The sequence below is a fragment of the Heterodontus francisci genome, unplaced genomic scaffold (assembly GCF_036365525.1).
Source record: "Heterodontus francisci isolate sHetFra1 unplaced genomic scaffold, sHetFra1.hap1 HAP1_SCAFFOLD_2294, whole genome shotgun sequence".
NCBI lineage: Eukaryota > Metazoa > Chordata > Chondrichthyes > Heterodontiformes > Heterodontidae > Heterodontus > Heterodontus francisci.
The window spans coordinates 10,001-26,296 of record NW_027140504.1 but is presented as its reverse complement, the minus strand read 5'-3'; the positions used below and the strand labels follow the sequence as shown (position 1 = coordinate 26,296).

At 46.8% G+C, this 16,296-nt stretch overlaps 1 protein-coding gene across 1 annotated transcript in view; it reads right to left on the bottom strand.

The window, feature by feature from the left end:
• Positions 1 to 8,932: 8,932 nt before the first annotated feature.
• The window catches only part of LOC137360024 (leucine-rich repeat-containing protein 34-like), a 17,255-nt gene continuing 9,891 nt past the window's right edge, over positions 8,933 to 16,296 (bottom strand). Inside the window, exon 3 of the mRNA XM_068025603.1 lies at positions 8,933 to 9,092. Within this exon, the coding sequence (XP_067881704.1) occupies positions 8,933 to 9,092 (160 nt within the window). The remainder of the gene's footprint in view (positions 9,093 to 16,296) is intronic.

Here is a 16,296-nt window from a genome sequence, read left to right as displayed (position 1 = left end):
TCATCCACCTGTTTGGTCACCTTCTCGAAAAACTCAATAAGGTTTGTGAGGCACGACCTACCCGTCACAAAACCGTGCTGACTATCGCTAATGAACTTATTCTTTTCAAGATGATTATAAATCCTGTCTCTTATAACCTTTTCCAACATTTTACCCACAACCGAAGTAAGGCTCACAGGTCTATAATTACCAGGGCTGTCTCTACTCCCCTTCTTGAACAAGGGGACAACATTTGCTATCCTCCAGTCTTCCGGCACTATTCCTGTTGACAATGACGACATAAAGATCAAGGACAAAGGCTCTGCAATCTCCACCCTAGCTTCCCAGAGAATCCTAGGATAAATCCCATCTGGTCCAGGGGACTTATCTATTTTCACACTTTCCAAAATTGATAACACCTCCTCCTTGTGAACCTCAATCCCATCTAGCCTAGTAGCCTGAATCTCAGTATTCTCCTCGACAACATTTTCTTTCTCTACTGTAAATACTGACGCAAAATATTCATTTAACACTTCCCCTACCTCCTCTGATTCCACACACAACTTCCCACTACTATCCTTGATTGGCCCTAATCTAACTCTAGTCATTCTTTTATTCCTGATATACCTATAGAAAGCCTTAGGGTTTTCCCTGATCCTATCCGCCAATGACTTCTCGTGTCCTCTCCTTGCTCTTCTTAGCTCTCCCTTTAGTTCCTTCCTGGCTAGCTTGTAACTCTCAAGCGCCCTAACTGAGCCTTCACATCTCATCCTAACAAAAGCCTTCTTCTTCCTCTTGACAAGCGCTTCAACTTCTTTAGTAAACCACGGCTCCCTCACTCGACAACTTCCTCCCTGCCTGACATGTACATACTTATCAAGGACACACAGTAGCTGCTCCTTGAATAAGCTCCACATTTCGATTGTTCCCATCCCCTGCAGTTTCCTTCCCCATCCTAAATCTTGCCTAATCGCATCATAATTTCCTTTCCCCCAGCTATAATTTTTGCCCTGTGGTATATACCTGTCCCTGCCCATCGCTAAGGTAAACCTAACCGAATTGTGATCACTATCACCAAAGTGCTCACCTACATCTAAATCTAACACCTGGCCGGGTTCATTACCCAGTACCAAATCCAATGTGGCATCGCCCCTGGTTGGCCTGTCTACATACTGTGTCAGAAAACCCTCCTGCACACACTGGACAAAAACTGACCCATCTAAAGTACTCGAACTATAGTATTTCCAGTCGATATTTGGAAAGTTAAAGTCCCCCATAACAACTACCCTGTTACTCTCGCCCCTGTCGAGAATCATCTTCGCTATCCTTTCCTCTACATCTCTGGAACTATTTGGAGGTCTATAAAAGACTCCCAACAGGGTGACCTCACCTCTCCTGTTTCTAACCTCGGCCCATACTACCTCAGTAGACGAGTCCTCAGACGTCCTTTCTGTCGCTGTAATACTTTCCTTGATTAACAATGCCACACCCCCCCCTCTTTTACCATCTTCTCTGTTCTTACTGAAACATCTAAATCCCGGAACCTGCAATATCCATTCCTGGCCCTGCTCTACCCATGTCTCCGAAATGGCCACTACATCGAGATCCCAGGTACCAACCCATGCTGCAAGCTCACCCACCTTATTCCGGATGCTCCTGGCGTTGAAGTAGACACACTTTAAACCAGGTTCTTGCTTGCCAGTGCCCTCTTGCGTCCTTGTAACCTTATCCCTGACCTCACTACTCTCAACATCCTGTACACTGGCACTATATTTTAGGTTTCCATTCCCCTGCTGAATTAGTTTAAACCCCCCCGAAGAGCACTAGCAAATCTCCCCCCCAGGATATTGGTACCCCTCTGGTTCAGGTGAAGACCATCCTGTTTGTAGAGGTCCCACCTCCCCCAGAAAGAGCCCCAATTATCCAGGAAACCAAAACCCTCCCTCCTGCACCATCCCTGCAGCCACGTGTTCAACTCCTCTCTCTCCCTATTCCTTGCTTTGCTATCACGTGGCACGGGCAACAACCCAGAGATAACAACTCTGTTTGTTCTCGCTCTAAGCTTCCACCCTAGCTCCCTGAATTTCTGTCTTAAATCCCCATCTCTCTTCCTACCTATGTCGTTGGTGCCTATGTGGACCACGACTTGGGGCTGCTCCCCCTCCCCCTTAAGGATCCCAAAAACACGATCCGAGACATCACGAACCCTGGCACCTTGGAGGCAACATACCAACCGTGAGTCTCTCTCGTTCCCACAGAACCTCCTATCTGTTCCCCTAAATATGGAGTCCCCAATGACTAATGCTCTGCTCCTCTTCCCCCTTCCCTTCTGAGCAACAGGGACAGACTCTGTGCCAGAGACCTGTACCCCATTGCTTACCCCTGGTAAGTCGTCCCCCGCAACAGTATCCAAAACGGTATACCTGTTGTTGAGGGAAACGGCCTCTCTCTCGTGTTTATCTAGCTTCACTTCAACCACTTCCTATTCCACATTCTCACCAGAATCTGGGTAAAGAGGTTTTTCCTGACTTTTCTGTGGATTTATTAATGACTTTCTTATATTTATGGCCCCTAGTTCTGGTCTCACCCACAAGTGGGGAGTGTAAACACTGGATGCCCATAATTTGTGGCGTATAAACATTGTGCCTGTGATTCTCTCCCAGAGCTGTCTCCAGCCTGACTGTAAAGACAAGTTCAAGTTACACATTCCAGGGTGTCATGTTTTCTGTGGAGTGAACGCACAAGTCTTCAGGGAAGCAGAGTTAACATTTCAGGTCTGTTTTGCTTTTATTAAAGACCTCAGAGGTATCGTTGTATGAAGTTTGAACTTGTCGCACGTGCTCCAGATGAACCAGTGAAATAAACACCAACAATGCAGGACAGGCATAGAAACAGTAGGAGGCACTAGAGTCCCTTGAGCCATTTCAGTTATTCTATTAAATGAAGTAAATGATTTTTTTAACTGAAATAATTGTTAAAATGAGCACTTAAAAAGAAAATTAAATTACAAGCAATTTAACATTTATCCTCCTCGTTGTCCGTGCTGTGTTAAAGGACCGGCACGGAGAGCGAGAGCACAGCGACTGGCAAAGAGGATGCAGGAACGGCTGGAGACAGAGAGCACAGACAGACCAGGGGGAGGATAAAGGAGCAGCCGAAGAGTGAGAGCACAGCAACTGGCGTAGAGGATGAAGGAATGGCCGGAGAGCGAGAGCACAGACAGACTTGGGGGAGGATAAAGGAGCAGCCGGAGAGCGAGAGCACAGACAGACTGGGATGAGGATGACGGAGCGGCCGGAGAGCGAGAGCACAGCGAGTCTGGGAGGTGGGAGAACGGAGTGCCCAGAGATCAAGAGCATGAGCAGACCAGCATGAGGATAAAAGGAGCAACCAGACAGCGAGACCACAGACAGACCAGGAGGAGGATAAAGGAGTAACCGGAGAGCGAGAGCACAGTGAGACCAGAGTCGGGGGGAGAATAAAGGTGCAGCCGGAGAGTGAGAGCAAAGACAGACTTCTTTGGCCTCCTTATCTCGAGAGACAATGGGTAAGCGCCTGGAGGTGGTCAGTGGTTTGTGATGCAGCGTCTGGAGTGGCTATAAAGGCCAATTCTAGAGTGACAGACTCTTCCACAGGCACTGCAGATAAAATTGGTTGTCGGGGCTGTTACACAGTTGGCTCTCTCCTTGCGCTTCTGTCTTTTTTCCTGCCAACTGCTAAGTCTCTTCGACTCGCCACACTTTAGCCCCGCCTTTATGGCTGTCCGCCAGCTCTGGCGAATGCTGGCAACTGACTCCCACGACTTGTGATCAATGTCACAGGACTTCATGTCACATTTGCAGACGTCTTTAAAGCGGAGACATGGACGGCCGATGGGTCTGATACCAGTGGCGAGCTCGCTGTACAATGTGTCCTTGGGATCCTGCCATCTTCCATGCGGCTCACATGGCCAAGCCATCTCAAGCGCCGTTGGCTATGTAGGGTATACATGATGGTGATGTTGGCCGCCTCGAGGACTTCTGTGTTGGACTGTGTCCAACACAGACAGACTGGGGGAAGAATAAAGGAGCTCGGGGGAGGGTACAGAGTGGACTCACCACGTTTTAAATGTCATGCTAGGCCCCCACCTGCCAAGAACGAGGCATATCAATTTTGTCATGAACACTGATTTCTAACTGTTGGAGCGAAGAAATGACTTGTTAAACAGATCAGCCGTGGCTGGAAGGAAACATTTACATACTAACAGTCATCGAAGGTGAGGAAGCGCATTCCAGGGCCTGCTAAGGAGGATACAATCCACAAGGGCCAGGACTGGTTAGACCAGCTGGTTCCATGACTACCTGGCTGTTCCAGGGTTTTCTTTTGAACTGGCCACAGAGAGTTGGAAGTCAGAGTGACTGTTTGCTCCTGGACTGAGATCTCTCTCCCATCTGTTCTCATCTCTTTCTCACAAGCCTCTGAATTCACTGAAGAAACATGAACCCCAAGAGAGAAAGGTCTCCAACTGCGAACAAGGTTTAAGAAAAATACTGGGCCCCGATGAAAAGCAAGATCTACCTGCAATCAAGGACTCTACAGTGAGCTTGAAGAACTGTAACAACAACTCTTTAGATATTAGCTCAAACCTTTCCACTTTATTTCCTCCGTTCTGTTCTGTCTTTGTATGCATGTGTATATCGTGTATGCATGCTATTGTGGGACGTCGTGTATCTGTAGGCGTCAACCAAATTAGAGTTTAAATTTAATAAATTTCTACTTTTCTTCTTTAAACCTAAGAAAGATTGTTTGTGCTGGTTTATTTGCCTTATAATTGGAAAGCGGTGAACAAGGATTCACCAAGGGGAAGCTAGAAACATGGTGTGTTTAAAATTAAACCCTGTCAGAGTATGACCAAGTGAAGGTTGAGAGCGAACCCTAGACCTCTTTCTCGCCTGGTCGTAATATAAAAAAAAGTCAAAGTGTGACATTACAGGAGAGCAGTTAAGTGATTTTTTGGCGAGTATTTCTCTAAACTAGGACATTCTTTCAAATTAGGAGCCGGGAAATTAATAACCTCAATCAGGGTGAATATAACAGTGAGTGAATTAATTAATATTAGCACAAAGCAGGTCTAGAAGCATTAATTAAAATTAATAGTTTAAACAACGTACCAACTAGATTCTAAAACAGGGAATAGAGTTCTTTTAAGATCATGGATAAACAGCTGCGACCTGTTGCTCGCAATTCCTGCGCCATGTGGGAACTTCAGAACGCTTCATGTGTTTTGGGTGACCACTTGTGCAGGAAGTGTCTCTATTTGCTTCAGCTCGAGCTCAGGAGTTCCGAGCTTGAGAGGCAGCTGGAGTCACTGTGGAGCATCTGGGAAAATAAGATTTTCCTGGATCATACATTCCAGGAGGTGGGAGTTCAGGATAGTAGATGGGTGGCCAGCTGGATGAATAGAAAGAGGCAGAAGGTGCAGGAGTTTTCGGGGTGTGTGTCACTCTGGAGACTGCTGGGAGTGATGACACCCTGAAGAAGTGCAGTCTGGACCATGGCACCAATGGGCAATGGACTGTACAGAAGAGAACAGCAAAGTGCAGAAATGCTGTTGTTATAGGAGATTCCATAGTCGGGGGATAGACAGGTATTTCTGTAACCGTCATCATGAGTCCTGTATGGTGCGTTGTCTCCCTGGTGCCAGGGTAAAGGACATCATGGAGAGGGTGCAGAATATTCTGTATGGGGAAGGGAGTGAGCCAGAAGTTGTGGTACACATCGGTACCAATGACACAGCAAGGGCAGGTATTGAGATCCTATGGTCAGATTTTAAGGAGCTGGGGAGGAAGTTAATGAGTAGAACCTTGAAGGTAGCAATCTCTGGATTACTCCAAGTGCCATGCGCTAGTGAGAGTAGAAATATCAAGATAGGGAGGATCAATGTGTGACTTGAAACATAGTGCAGGAGGGAGGGCTTCAGATTCTTGGGGCATTGGGACCAGTTCTGGGGCAGGAGGCACCTCCTCAAAAGGGACCAGTTATACCTCAACAGGACTGGGACCAATGTCCTCATGGGGAGGTTTGCTAGTGTGGTTGGGGATGGTTTAAACTAAATTGGCAGGGGAGTGGGCACCAGAATATAGAAGTAGAAAAGAGGAATAAGGTGCATAATGTGAGAGTGTTGGATTGTACTCGAGCAGGGAGTAGTACTATATTAGATAGGAGCAGAGTAAGAAAGACTGACACAGGTTTATGATGTATATCTGTAAATGCACAAAGTGTGGTGAATAAGGTTGGTGAGCTACAAGCACAAATAGCTGTGTGGCAATATGATGTAATAGATTCATAGAGAAATACAGCACTGAAACAGGCCCTTTGGCCCACAGAGTCTGTGCCAACCATCAACCACTCATTTATACTAATCCTACATTAATCCCATATCCCTTCTCACATCCCCACAATTCCCCTACCACCTACCTACACTAGGGACAGTTTACAATGGCCAATTTACCTATCAATCTGAAAGTCTTTGGCTGTGAGAGGAAACCAGAGCACCCGGCAGAAAGCCACACAGTCCCAGGGAGAACTTGCAAACTCCACACAGGCAGAACTGAACCTAGGTTGCTGGAGCTGTGAGGCTGCGGTGGAAACATAGCTTAAAAATGGTGAACACTGGGCACTTAATATTCAAGGATTCAAAGTGTTCAGAAAAAATAGGAAAGGTAAAAGGGAGGTGGGATGGCAGTACCGATTAGAGAAGACATTGTTGTGTTGGAAAGAGCAAATGTCCTAGAGGGGGCAAAGACAGAATCCATTTGTTAGAGTTGAGAAGCAAAAAGGGGATGATCACACTACCGGGGGTATTCAATAAGCCTCCAAATAGTGAGAGAGAGATAGAGGAGCAAATCTGCAGGGAAATCACAGAGATGTGCAAGATCTATAGAGTGGTGATATTGGGGGACTTTAACATTATCCCAAGTGATATTTGGGTAATTCGAGTAAAAAGTAAGGAGGGGAGGAAGACTGAGGGGGAGGAATTTCTGGATTGTATTCAGGAGGAGTTCATCGATCAGTGTGTTCTCAGTCAAACTAGGAAGGAGGTATTGCTGGATCTGGTGCTGGGGAATGAGGTGGGACAAGTGGACCAAGTGTCTGTGGGGGAACACTTGGGTAAGAGTGACCATCGTATCATAAGGTTTAGACTCGTAATGGAGAAGAACACGGAACAATCTAAAGTAACATTTTTTAATTGGAAGAGGGCTAATTTCAGTGGGATGAGAGAGGATCTAGCCAGGACAAAATGGAACCAAAGACTGACAGGAAAAACTGTAAAAGGAGCAATGGGCAATCTTTAAGGAGGAGATGTTTCAGGAAAGGCTAGGTACATTCCAACAAGGGCGAAAGGTAGACGAACCAGAGCCAGGGCTCCTTGGATGGTGAGGGAGATAGAGAATGTGATGAAACATAAAAAGAGGGAGTATGATGCATGTCAGGAGAATTTTTCAAGTGTGAATCAGGTCAAATGCAATTAGTTGAGAGGGGAGTGAAGAGGAAAATAAAACTGGCAAAGAGAGAGTATGAGAATGGAATGGCAGCTAACATAAAGGGGAATTCTAAAATCTTCAAACAGCGTGTAAATAGTAAGCAGATAGTAAAAGGCAGGGTGGATCTACTGGGGACAAAGAGGGTGATATATGCTTAGAGGCATAGGACAAGGCTAATATACTTAATGAGTGCTTTGTATCGGTATTTACTAAGGAAGAGGATTCTGACAAAACATAACATAAGAAATAGGAGCAGGAGGAGGCCATTCAGCCCTTTGAGCCTGCTCTTCCATTCATCGAGATCATGGCTGATGTCAATAGAAGTGGGGATGGTAGAGGTAATGGATGGGGTGAAAATTGAAAGGCAGGATGTACTGGAAAGGCTGGCTATGCATACAATGGTTTAGTCACCTGGTCCAGATGGTTTGCATCCCAGGTTGTTGAACAAAGTGGGGGTGAAGATAATGGAAAGGCTTACCATAGAACCACAGAAAGGTCACGGCACAGGAAGAGGCCATTCAACCCATCGTGTCTGTGCCGGATGAAAAAGCTAGCCGCCCATTCTAATCCCACCTTCCAGCACCTGGTCCATATCCTTGCCGGTTACAGCACTTCAGGTGCAGGTCCAGGTACCTTTTAAATGAGTTGAGGGTTTCTGCCTCCACCACCGATCCAGGCAGCGAATTCCACAATCTTCCAGTCTTCCCTGGATACAGGGGAAGTGCCACAGGATTGGACAATGGGAAATGTGACACCCTTATTCAAGAAAGAGTCTAAGGACAGTCCTAGTAACTACAGGCCATTTAGTTTAACATCAGTGGTAGGTAAGGTTTTAGAAACAATAATCAGGGAAAAAATCAACAGGTGCTTGGAGAGATTTGAGTTAATTATGGAGAGCCAGCATGGATTTGGAAAAGGCAGACTATGCTTGATTAATCTAATAGACTTTTTTGATGAACTAACTGAGAAGGTTGATAAAGGAAATGCAATGGATGTTGTCTACTTAGATTTTAAGAAAGCATTTGATAAAGTACCACATAAATGGCTGGTTAACAAAATTGAGGCTCATGGAATAGGAGGGTCAGTGTCCAATTGGATAAAAAAAAAGACTTGAGGACAGAAAACAGCAAGACGTGATAAATGGTTATTTTTCAGTTTGGAGAATGGTAGACAGTAGTGTTCCCCAAGAACTGAATGAAAGGTCACTGACCTGAAATGTTAACTCTGCTTCTCTCTCCACAGATGCTGCCAGACCTGCTGAGTATTTCCAGCACTTTCTATATTTATTTTGCATTCTAATGTCCTGTGGGGAAGAATTATTTTACTCAAGTTGTGAATGTTGACATTTTTAATTGAAAAGTGCCTTGGTCCTGGATTGACCTGTTTATAACACTAGATTTTGAATAGATTAGATTAGAGTGCTGATTAACTCACGCTAAGAGCTGGTCATTCATGTAGCGAAGGGCCTCACTAATGTAAACCAGTCCATCATCCTCAATTCGGTTTGCGGCCAAATCCAGAATCTTCAGGGGAGTGTTGTGTTTCAGCAGCTCGGCCAAAGACTTTGCTCCATCAGAGGATATCTGGTTACTGTCATAACAAATTTAACAAATTAAATTATCTCTCTCTGCTACACATTGAAAACAATATACAGAATATTCTTTCATATTCAGCCCAAAATCTGCTGGGTAACACATGTCAATTGCCCATACTGAACCCCCATAGTGATATGTTTTAAGGAGTGCCCTAAAGGAGGAGCAAGCAGGAGAAGTGGAGAGGTTTAGGGAGGGAATTCCAGAGCTTAGGGCTCAGGCAGCTGAAGGCACGGCCGCCAATGGTGGAGCGATTAAAATAGAAGATATTTAAGAGGCCAGGACTGGAGCAGCACCGATATCTCAGAGGGTTGTGGAGCTGGATGAGGTGACAAGATAGGGAGGGGTGAGAGCATAGAGGGATTTGAACATAAGCATGAGATTTTCAAGGTATTGCCAGACTGGGAAGCAATGTTGGTCAGCGACAACAGGGAGTGATGGGCACTTGGTGAGAGTTAGGGTGCAGGCAGAAGGATTTTGGATGAGCTCAACTTTAGGAGGGTGAAAGGTGGGAGTCCAGCCAGGAGAGCATTGGAACACTCAAGTCTAGAGATAACAAAAGCATGGATGACAGTTTCAGCAGCAGATGAGCTGAGGTGGAAGAGAGACGGGGAAATGTTACAGAGGTGGAAGTAGGTCATCTTGGTGCTGCAAAGGACATAGGGTGAGAAGCTCAACTCAAGGACAGAATCCACTTGATTAGAAACAATAGAGGTACCATTACAATGCTGGGTGTATTCTATAGGCCACTGACTAGTGGAGGAAAAAATTTGTAGGAAAATTACAGGGAGGTGCAAAAAATGTAGAGTAGTTATAATGGGGGATAACTTTTTTTTATTCTTTCATGGGATGTAGGCATCATTGGCAAGGCCAGCATTTGTTGTCCATCCCTAATTGCCCTTGAGAAGATGGTGGTGAGCTGCCTACTTGAAGACCTGCAGTCCATCTGGTGTAGGTACACCCACAGTGCTGTTAAGGACGGAGCTCCAGGATCTTGACCCAGCGACAGTGAAGGAACAGCAATATAGTTCTAAGTCAGGATGGTGTGTGTGACTTGGAGGGAAACTTGCAGGTGGTGGTGTTCCCAGGCATCTGCTGCCCTTGTCCTTCTAGATGGTAGAAATCGCGGGTTTGGAAGGTGCTGTCGAAGGATCCTTGGTGAGTTACTGCAGTGCATCTTGTAGCTGCCACTGTGCATGAATGTTTAAGGTGGAGGATGGGGTGCCGATCAAGCGGGCTGCTTTGTCCTGGATGGTGTCGAGCTTCTTGAGTGTTGTTGGAGCTGCACCCATCCAGGCAAGTGGAGAGTATTCCATCACACTCCTGACTTGTGCCTTGTAGATGGTGGACAGGCTTTGGAGAGTCAGGAGGTGAGTTACTTGCCTCAGAATTCCCAGGCCACGATCTTGTGGAGGCGGTGGGGCTCCCTGCACCTCGCCTCAACCTTTCCGCAACTCCCCCGCCCCCGCGATCCTCCGTTGTTCCGGAGGTGAAGTTTCCACTGCTGGGACCTCTGTCCCTTTAAAGATGGGGATCTGGCCTCCAAGAGCTGCCAGCCAATCACAGGATTGGCAACTCAGCAGTATCGGCAGCACCACCGGGAGCGGAGGCCACTGTTGGTACTGCAGAGGCCTTAGACCTAGGCCCACACTGGAACCCTAGACCTCAGGGAAGAGAGGTGGGGTTGCCGGGGCCAGGCCGGAAGGTAAAGTCCTGCTCAGGTCTGCCAATGAGAGCCGACAGGGCCCCGTACAAGCCCAAGCCCGACCCGGCCTGAGTCCTTCCATTTTTTCCCACACCTGATCCAATCCGACCTGACAATCAGTTAATCTACCTTCCATTTTTCACTTTGTTCCTTACCTGCACAAACTTAAAATAACTGTAACAAAACCACCTTTAAAGTCCAGAAAGTAAATTAACATTAGAGTCACTTACCTGAGGTGATGACAGAGCATGTCCGATCCAGCCCGACCCGACCTGAGCCCAAATGCCGGATCCGGAAGTGCGACTGAACCCGATTCAAACCCAACACATGTCGTCGGGTCCCGTCAGGACGGGTCAGGTAGCAGGCCTTTACTGGAAGGTCCCAGTGAGGTGGGTGGGTGTGAAATCTAGGGGAAGGGTGGTCCATGGAGGTGGAGGATATGCGGCTGGGTTTCCAGGGGCCATAGATTTCCCACAGAGGAGGAACCCTCCCCAAGCCCAGCAGGAGTGCACATCATTTTACAAGGCACCCTCCCCGCGTGGTGGAGGAACCACCCCACCCTCACTGCTGTTACATCCTATTGGCAGGGGGGGGGGAGGGGGAGGAGGCATTTCAGGGCCTCAATTGTCATTTGCTGATCCTGCCCCCAGCAAAACCATTTGGCTACGGGGCAGTAACGGGCCCGCCACACACCGCCACCCATCGTCATTCTATGGAACTGGTCCCCCCCCACCACTTCCGACCCCACCTCAGGGCATATATAAAATCCAGCACCCAGTCTCTGACCTGTTCTTGTCGCCACAGTATTTATGTGGCTGGTCCAGTTCAGTTCCTGGTCAATGGTAACCCCCAAGATGTTGATCGTGGGGGATTCAGCGATCATAATGCCATTGAGTGTCAAGGGAAGATGGTGAGATTCTCCCTTGTTGGAGATGGTCATTGCCTGGCACTTGTGTGGATTTACGAAAGGGAAATCATGCTTGACAAATCTACTAGAATTCTTCGAGGATGTAACTAGTAGAGTTGATGAGGGGGAGCCAGTGGATGTGGTTTATTTGGACTTTCAGAAGGCTTTTGACAAAGTCCCACAGAAGAGATTAGCGTGTAAAATTAAACCACATGGGATTGGGGGTGGTGTATTGCGATGGATAGAAAATTGGTTGGCAGGCAGGAAACAAAGAGCAGGGATAAATGGGACTTTTTCCGAATGGCAGGCGGTGACCAGTGGGGTACCGCAGGGATCGGTGCTAGGACCCCAGCTATTCACAATATATATTAATGATTTAAATGAGGGAACTAAATGTAATGTCTCCAAATTTGCAAATGACACAAAACTGGGTGGGAGGGTGACTTGTGAAGAGGATGCAGAGAGGCTTCAGGGTGATTTGGACAAGTTGAGTGAGTGGGCTAATGCATGGCAGATGCAGTATAATGTGGATAAATGTGAGGTTATCCACTTTGGTAGCAAAAACAGTAAAGCAGATTATTATCTGAACGGCTATAAACTGAGAGAGGAGAATATGCAGCATGACCTGGGTGTTCTCGTACACCAGTCGCTGAAGGTAAGCATGCAGGTGCAACAGGCAGTAAAAAAGCAAATGGTGTGTTGGCCTTCACAGTGAGAGGATTCGAGTACAGGAGCAGAGATGTCTTGCTGCAATTATACAGGGCCTTGGTGAGGCCACACCTAGAATATTGTGTGCAGTTTTGGTCTCCTTATCTGAGGAATGATGTTTTTGCTATAGAGGGAGTGCAGCGAAGGTTCACCAGACTGATTCCTGGGATGGTGGGACTGACGTATGAGGGGAGATTGAGTCGGTTAGGATTATATTCGCTGGAGTTCAGAAGAGTGAGGGGGGATCTCATAGAAACCTATAAAATTCTAACAGCACTTGACAGGGTAGATGCAGGAAGGATGTTCCCAATGGTGGGGGAGTCCAGAACCAGGGGTCATAGTCTAAGGATACGGGGTAAACCATTCAGGACTGAGATGAGGAGAAATTTCTTCACAGAGAGAGTGGTGAACCTGTGGAATTCACTACCACAGAAAGCAGTTGAGGCCAAAACATTGTATGTTTTCAAGAAGGAGTTAGATATAGCTCTTGGGTCCAAAGGGATCAAAGGGTCTGGGGCGAAAGCGGGAACAGGTTACTGAGTTGGATGATCAGCCACTATCATAATGAATGGTGGAGCAGGCTCGAAGGGCCGAATGGCCTACTCCTGCTCCTATTTTCTATGTTTCTACATGTGGAGCGACTGTTACTTGCTACTTATCAGCCCAAGCCTGGGTATTGTCCAGGTCTTGCTGCATTTCTACACGGACTGCTTCAGTATCTGAAGAGTCGTGAATGTGCAATCATCAGCGAACATCCCCACTTCTGACCTTATGATGGAGGGAAGGCCCTTGATGAAGCAGCTGAAGATGGTTGGGCCTTGGACACTACCCTGAGGAACTCCTGCAGTGATGTCCTGGAGGTCAGATGATTGACCTCCAACTACCACAACCATCTTCCTTTGCGCTAGGTTTGACTCCAGCCAGCAGAGAGTTTTCCCCTTGATTCCCATTGACTTCAGTTTTGCTAGGGCTCCTTGATGCCATACTCGGTCAAATGCTGCCTTGATGTCAAGGGCAGTCACTCTCACCTCACCTCGAGTTCAGCTCTTTTATCCATGTTTGAACCAAGGCTGTAATGAATTCAGGAGCTGAGTGGCCCTGGCGAAACCCAAACTGAGCGTCACTGAGCAGGTTATTGCTGTGTAAGTGCCGCTTGATGGCACTGTTGATGACACCTTCCATCACTTTACTGATGATTGAGAGTATGCTTGGAAGCAAAGGGCAAGGCTAGAATACTTAATGAGTACTTTGTTTCAGTGTTTACTAAGGAAGAGAAAGCTGACAAAATCGGAGAGAGTAGAGGCAATGGATAGGATAAAAATTGAGATGAGGGGGAGGTACTAACAAGGCTGGCTATGCTTAGGTCACCTGGTCCGGATGGCTTACATCCCAGGTTGCTAAAGGAAGTGGGGTTGGAGATAGTGGAAGGATTTGGCATAATCTTCCAATCTTCCCTGGATACGGGTGGAGGTGCCAGAGGATTGGAGAGTGGCAAATGTGACATCCTTATTCAAGAAAGGGTGTAAGGACAGCCCTAGCAACTACAGGGCAGTTAGTTTAACATCAGTGGTAGGTAAGGTTTTAGAAACAATAATCAGAGAAAAAAAAATCAACACGCACTTGGAGAGGTTTGAGTTAATTAAGGATAGGTAGCATGGATTTGTAAAAGGCAGATGATGCTTGACTAATCTAATTGAATTTTTTGATAAAGTAACAGAGAAGGTTGATGAAGGGAATGCGGTGGGTGTTGTAAGTGTGTGTCGTGATAAATGGTTGTTATTCAGACTGAAGGATGGTAGATCCCAAGGTTCAGTGCTGGGACCATTGCTTTGTTTGCTATGTATAAATGACTTAGATCTTGGAATTCAAGGTACAAATTCAAAATTTGCCAGTGACACCAAAGGTCAAGGAGTGGGAAATGGTGAGGATGATACGAACCACCTGCAACAGGACATAGATAGGCTCACGGAGTGCGCTGACAAGTGACAGATGGAATTGAAAACAGAGAAGTGTGAGGTGATACATTTTGGCAGAAGGGATGGGATGAGGCAATATAGAGTTAATGGTACAGTTCTAAAGAGTGTGCAGGAACAGAGGGATCAGGGGGTGCATGTGCATTGATCTTTGAAAGTGGCAGGACATATTGAGAGAGTGGTTAGTAAAGCATACGGGATCTAGAAATAGAGGCATAGGGTACAAAGCAGGAACGTTATGCTGAACATTTATAAAGCTCTGGTTAGGCTCCAACTAGAGTATTGCATCCAGTTCTGGTCATCACACTTTAGGAAGGATGTGAGGGTCCTTGAGAGGGTACAGAGGAGATTTTAGCTACAAGGTTAGGTTGGAAAAGCTGAGGTTGTTCTCCTTTGAGCAAAAGAGATAGAGGGGAGATTTGACAGAGGTGTACAAGATGACGACAGGTGTAGATAAGTTAGACAAGGAAAAACTTCCCTTTAACTGATGGTACAAGGTCTAGGGACAGAGACTGAAAGTTTTGGGCAAGTGATGCAGGGAGTGGGGAATGTGAGGGAGAATTTTTTTGCACAGCGGGTGGTATTGACCTGGAACTCACTGCCCACAAGGGTGGTGACAGCGGAGAGGCTACAGGGATCGAGCAAGGGAGTGGGACTGACTGGATTGCTCCGCTGAGAGCCAGCACTGACTCAATGGGCCGAATGGCCTCCTTCTATGCCATAAATGACTCTAGGAGCACAGTGACCTGGGGGTATTTATGTACAAATCATTGTGGGCAGCAGGGCATTTTGATAAAGCAGTTAATAAGGCATATGGGATCCTAGGCTTTACAAATCGAGACATAGATTACGAAAACAAGAAGGTTACGGTGAACTTTCAGAAACTGGGTTTGGTCTCAACTGCAGTACTGTGTTTAATTCTGGGCAGCAAACTTTAGGGAGTTGTGAAGGCAGTAGAGAGGATGGAGTCAAGATTTACAAGAATGATTCCAGGGATGAAAGACTTCAGTTTCGAGGATAGATTAGAGAAGCTGGGGTTGTTCTCCTTAGAAAAAAGAAGGTTGAGAGGAGATTCGATAGAGGAGTTCAAAATTAGGAGGGGTCTGGAAAGAGAAATGAGGAAGAAACTGAAGGAAGACTCAAGAACCAGAGGTCACCAATTGAAGGTGAATGGCAAAAATATCAAAGGCGACATGAGAAAATTTTTTTGATACCTGGAATGTACAAACTGAGAGTGCAATGGAGGTTGATTCAATCATGCCTTTCAAAAAAGAACTGGATAATTATCTGAAAAGATTTACAGGGCTATGGGGAAAAAGCAGAGCAGTGGGACGAGCTGAGCTCCACTTGCAGAGATCCAGCATGGACACGATGGGCTGAATGGCCTTCTATGCTGTAACCATTCTCTGATTAGATGATTCATGGTCAACTAGATTCTCAACTTCATCATTCTGAAATGTCTTTGCTTCTGATTGGGCTGATTTTACAAGCCTTCTGTAGATGGGCTGGGAGGCGGGAGGGCTCATAAAGTGATGGCGGAAGGCATTGGCAGGGGAACTCATTGGGAGTGGCCGCCCACCGGGCAGCCAATTAAGCGGCCTATTATCGGCCACTCCCTGTCCCCGACTACAATTTACCAGTGTCAGGAGGGGATACTGGTGCATAGGGAGAGTGCCAGGTAAACCCTGGGAGCCTCCCAGTGGGTTCTGCTCATCGGCCCTCCTTTATTGTCACTCCATGGCCCATGGAGGGGCCTCTTAGTGGCAATGGCTGCCCCCAAGGTTACGGCCCCACCACTGGATTGCCAGGGCCTGCCTGCCTGACTGCACAGTTAAAAAAAACTTACCTTGCCTTCAAGGGTGCATCAGCATGGAGGTGTCCATTCTTTCTTTCTGCAGCAGCCACCTCT